Consider the following 4908-nt stretch of genomic DNA (forward strand, 5'->3'; position numbering starts at 1 on the left):
ATCTGTCAAAACTGAGCTTCATGTGGGTATTATGGTGTATTTATTGTGCATTGTGTGATGATATAATTTTGTCCTGCATCAGCCCTCGATAAAATACAGTGTTAGGCTCCATTCACACGTCCGCAAAATGTGTCCGCATCCGTTCCGCAATTTTGCGGTGCGCGGCCCCGATTTTGCGAACAAGAATAGGCTTTTCAATGGGGGTGCCGGGCTGGTGTGTTGCGGACCCGCAATTTGCGGGTCCGCTACACATCACGGACATGTGAATGGAGCCTTACACCCAACCCCACGTAGTGTAGAACCTGCAACCCAATCCTATTCACTTGTTGATATATCAAGAATAACAATTGGTTAGGATTGGTGATGTTTTTTTTAAAACCATTCTCATAATATTTGGGAGTTCCAGAGGTTGATCTGCCACTAATGAGACACTAATGACATGTAGAAAAATGGCAACCATGTTGATCAATAAAATTCATGCACTTGATACAAATCTAGAGGCAAGTGAGTAAACCTTCTGAATTTGCTTGGTGTTTCCAAACCATGTATCTTCCATCAATAGTTTGATTTCTTAGAAAGTCTAATTTTGATGGTGTCTTTGACATCTTTGTTTCTAATGCTGTAAATGATGGGATTCAACATTGGAGTCACCGCTGTATATAGAATAGACATTATCTTGCCTGTCTCAGGAGAATACGCAGAACGAGGTTTCAGGTACATGAAGATGGTAGTCCCATAATACAGACACACAACAGTGAGGTGGGAAGCACAGGTGGAGAAAGCTTTTTCTCTCCCTTGTGAGGAACGGATCTTAAAGATGGTGAAGATGATCTGAATATATGAAATTAATGTCAGAAGGAAAGAATACATGATAATGAACATTGCCGCAATGTACACGACTATTTCATTGGTACGGGTATCTTTGCAGGAGAGGGTAAAAAAAGGAGGCATTTCGCAAAAGAAGTGGTTAACATTATGGGACTTACAAAAGGGTAGTTGGAAAGTGAGGGGCGTATGAATGCTGGCGCCGCCAAAGCCCACACCCCATGACATGGAAGCTAAGCAAGCACACATCTTCTTGTTAATAATTGTTTGGTAGTGCAGTGGTCTACAAATGGCTGCAAATCGATCATAGGCCATGGCGGCAAGAATGACACACTCTGTGGCTCCCAAAGCCATGTGGAAATACATTTGAAGTGCACATCCCACCAGAGAAATACTTCTGTCTTCGGAAAGAGTATTTATTAAAATTTTAGGCACAATGGTGGAGGAAAAGCAGATGTCAATTATGGAGAGGTTAGTTAAGAAGAAGTACATGGGAGTGTGCAGCGTTGAGTTTGTCCTCACCACGATGATCAGTAGAACATTTGCAGACAATGTTATTATATACATTATCAAGAACAAAATAAAGTAGGTGACCTGAAGATACAGGGTATTGGAAAGGCCAAGGAGGACAAATCCTCCTAGAGATGTTTGATTTGAGTCTTCCATTAGATGTACTTCAGCTTGTGAATGGTAGCTAAGAGATAAAAGAGTTAAATGTTCCCATGGTTTATTTTTTATATATTCTTATTAAGAGCAAACTCAAGCCATTCTTCAGAACAGATTGTCTACATCATCTTTGATCCGGTCTTCAACCATTTTAGGAACACCTTGTAGAAACAACACATCCTGGCTTGACCATAGTGAACACAGTTTGGCTTTAATGTAATTCTTATACTCCTGGACTTCTATATAATAAAATACATATACTGTAGGTTCATCTCCATATATTAGAATTGAAAAGTTCATTTATTTTTAGCAATTCAATTCATAAAGTGAAACTCATATTATTTATATTCATTACACACAAAGTGGTCTATTTGAAGCCTGTATTTCTTTAAATGTTGATGTTTATGGCTTATAGCTAAAGAAAACCCAAAAGTCAGCATCTCAGAAAATTAGAATATTCAAATCAATTTAAAAGATGTTTTTTAATACAGAAATGTTGGTCTACTAAAAACTATGTACAGCATATGCACTCAATACTTGGCCGTGGCTCCTCTTGACAATAACCCATAGTTTCTCTATGAGGTTTAGGTCAGGAGAGTTTGCTGGTCAATCAAGCACAGTGATACCATGTTTAAACCAGGTATTGATACTTTTGGCAGTGTGGGCAGGTACCAAGACTTGCTGGAAAATGCCACACTCTAGGACTTTGATTTTTCAAATGAAATGCAAAATTTACTTTCATCTGAAAACAGGACTTTGCACCCATGAGCAACAGTCTAGTCCTTTTTTTCCTTAGGTCAGGTAAGACGCTTCTGATGTTGTCTCTGGGTCACGAGTGGCTTGACACAAGGAATGTGACAGTTGTAGCCTATGTCCTGGATACGTCTAGTGTGGTGGCTCTTGAAGCACTGACTTTAGCCGCAGTCCACTCCTTGTGAATCTCTCCCAAATTCTTGGGCCTTTTCTTGACAATCCTTTCAAGGCTACAGTTATCCCCTGTTGCTTGTGCAATTTGTTTTACCATATTTCTTTCCTTTCACTCAAGGTTCCCTTAATATGCTTGGATGCTGCACTCTGTGAACAGCCAGCTTCTTTAGCAATGACCTTTTATGGCTTACTCTCCTTTTGAGGAGTGTCAATGACTGTCCAGTGGACAACTGTCAAGTGAGCAGTCTTTCCCATGATTGTGTAGCCTACTGTACTTAGACTGAGGGACCATTTAAAGGCTTAGAAAACATTTGTGTTGATCAGATGATTAGAGTGTGAGCCTACAATACTGAACTTTTTTTTACAATATTCTAATTTTTTGAGATCCTGACTTTTTGGTTTATATTAGTTTTAAACCATAACCATCAACATTAAAATAAATAAATGCTTTGTGTGTAATGAATCTATATGGTGCCCACTGGCACGTGCAGCGGGCAGCATGGCTGTCAGGTGTCTGTTGTTTTAAAGAGCTTACACACAACACTAATGTCTGCGACTGGCTTCATTAGATTCATTAGCTGGAAGTACTAGCTTCAAGTACTACATTAAGTACTAGTAAAGAGATATTGCAGGAGACTGAAGAGACTCAAGAGATACTGCAAGAGATTGGCTTAGAGTCTCCAACTGGCTCATCTGTGTTGTTTTTGCTGATCATTGCTTGAGAAGAGGTAAGGAATTCGGTCAGCTGTTTGCTATTGTGCGTTTGCTAATGAGCCTAGCTCACTAAGGTGTTACATTTGTTGCTGGGGGCGGAGCTTGGGAAGCAGTGTGTGTATATATAGAGACAGACTCATTAGCTGGCCTAATTCATTAGCTGGAAGTACTACATTAAGTACTACATTAAGTACTAGTAAAGAGATATTGCAGGAGATAGTCAGGAGGTAGGCTGGAAGGTGGAAACAATACAAAAAAAAGGTAAGATTTGTTTGATTTAAAGTTACAAATTATTATTATTATTATTAGTTTTTTTTTTTTTTTTCTCTCCTCTTTAAAATGGCAGACTTGGTTCAGTGCAGGAATTGTTGTGCATTTATTTGATGTTCCACTCTTTGGAGATTCGGATGCTGTCAGATCTGTAGACAGTTCTCCTTACTGCAGCAGGAAATTGCATTTTTGAAAGCTGAAATATTTAAATTATCTGTTAAACAAACTCCAGCTAGGGCTGCTGCAATGCCACTGCCACAGAGGACCCCCAGAAATGGCAGATGGGTTACTGTAGGTTCTGGAAGTCTTAGAGTGGTGGATAGAAGACATGTCCCACAGTCGGTGGTTCTCCATAATTCATTTGCAGCACTCTCAGAATGTAAGGACAACATGGATATGGACTCAAGCACAGAGGGTGTGAAACCATCGACTCCTATGTCTAATGTATGCAACAAAAAAGATAAAGTGAAGTCTCAAAGGAAGCAGCTGTTGCTGGGTGATTCAATCATAAGAAGTGTGGAGCTTAAAGAAAATGGTTTTGTGAGATGTCTCCCTGGGGCTACTGCTAGAAGAGATAGAAGACGTATTATTAATATTGTTAAGCAAGCAAAGCAGGAAGGGGACGTGGATGTTCTTGTCCATCTAGGGACAAATGACCTGGCTTGCAATGAAGTGTCAGAGGTGAAAAAATCTTTTATCACACTTGGTAATGACGTACAGGATTTTGCATCCACCATTTCATTTTCTGAAGTTCTGCCTGTGCATAATGTTCAGAATGATAGGCAGAGGCGCATAAAGGAGTTCAACATATGGCTTGGTAAATGGTGTCAAGAGCAAGGATTTGGCTTTGTTTCTCATGATAGCTCTACTTGGAATAGAAAGGAACTGTACAAAAAAGATGGGTTGCATCTTTCTCTCAAAGGAACAAATGTACTTAGTGAACAACTCCAAGAATTTGCGAAAGAGTATTTAAACTAGGAAGGGGGGGCAAAAGAGTGAAAATAAAAGAGTCCAATTGCCCCCCGAAACAATGCCAGAACAGGTCAGAAGCACAGAGGTTAAGAAATGATAAGCTCAGAGTCCTGTCTACAAATGCTCGCAGTTTAGGTAAAAATAATCAATGAACTTGATTCAATAATGGCATCTGAGAATGTAGATTTAGTGGCTGTTACGGAGACATGGTTTAATGAAAGAAATGACTGGGACATAACCATACCAGGGTACTCTTTATACAGAAGAGACAGAGAAGGCAAGAAAGGAGGAGGAGTGGCCCTGTATGTGAAAGATAGCATTAAATCTAACCTAATACAAGTTGGTGAGGCCAACATAGAGTCAGTTTGGGTTACGTTGCAGTTTGCTAACCATGCAGTAACTCGTGTAGGTGTGATATATAGACCACCTGGTCAAGTTAAAGAACTAGATGATCTACTAGTTGAAGAAATAGCTAAAATGACAATGAAAGGAGAAGTTATCATTATGGGAGATTTCAATCTCCCAGATATAAAC

At 39.6% G+C, this 4908-nt stretch overlaps 1 protein-coding gene across 1 annotated transcript; it reads right to left on the bottom strand.

The window, feature by feature from the left end:
• Nucleotides 1–555: 555 nt before the first annotated feature.
• Nucleotides 556–1491, bottom strand: LOC120982508 (olfactory receptor 5V1-like). The gene has a single exon (XM_040412703.1). It carries the CDS (start codon nt 1489–1491, stop codon nt 556–558), a length of 936 nt encoding a protein of 311 aa, XP_040268637.1.
• Nucleotides 1492–4908: the final 3417 nt, after the last annotated feature.

Source organism: Bufo bufo, chromosome 11, assembly GCF_905171765.1.
Source record: "Bufo bufo chromosome 11, aBufBuf1.1, whole genome shotgun sequence".
Classification (NCBI taxonomy): Eukaryota; Metazoa; Chordata; class Amphibia; order Anura; family Bufonidae; genus Bufo; species Bufo bufo.

Bases quoted from the DNA above. Each gene is read 5' to 3' on its own strand.
- LOC120982508 (XM_040412703.1), bottom strand. From the start codon at position 1,491: ATGGAAGACTCAAATCAAACATCTCTAGGAGGATTTGTCCTCCTTGGC.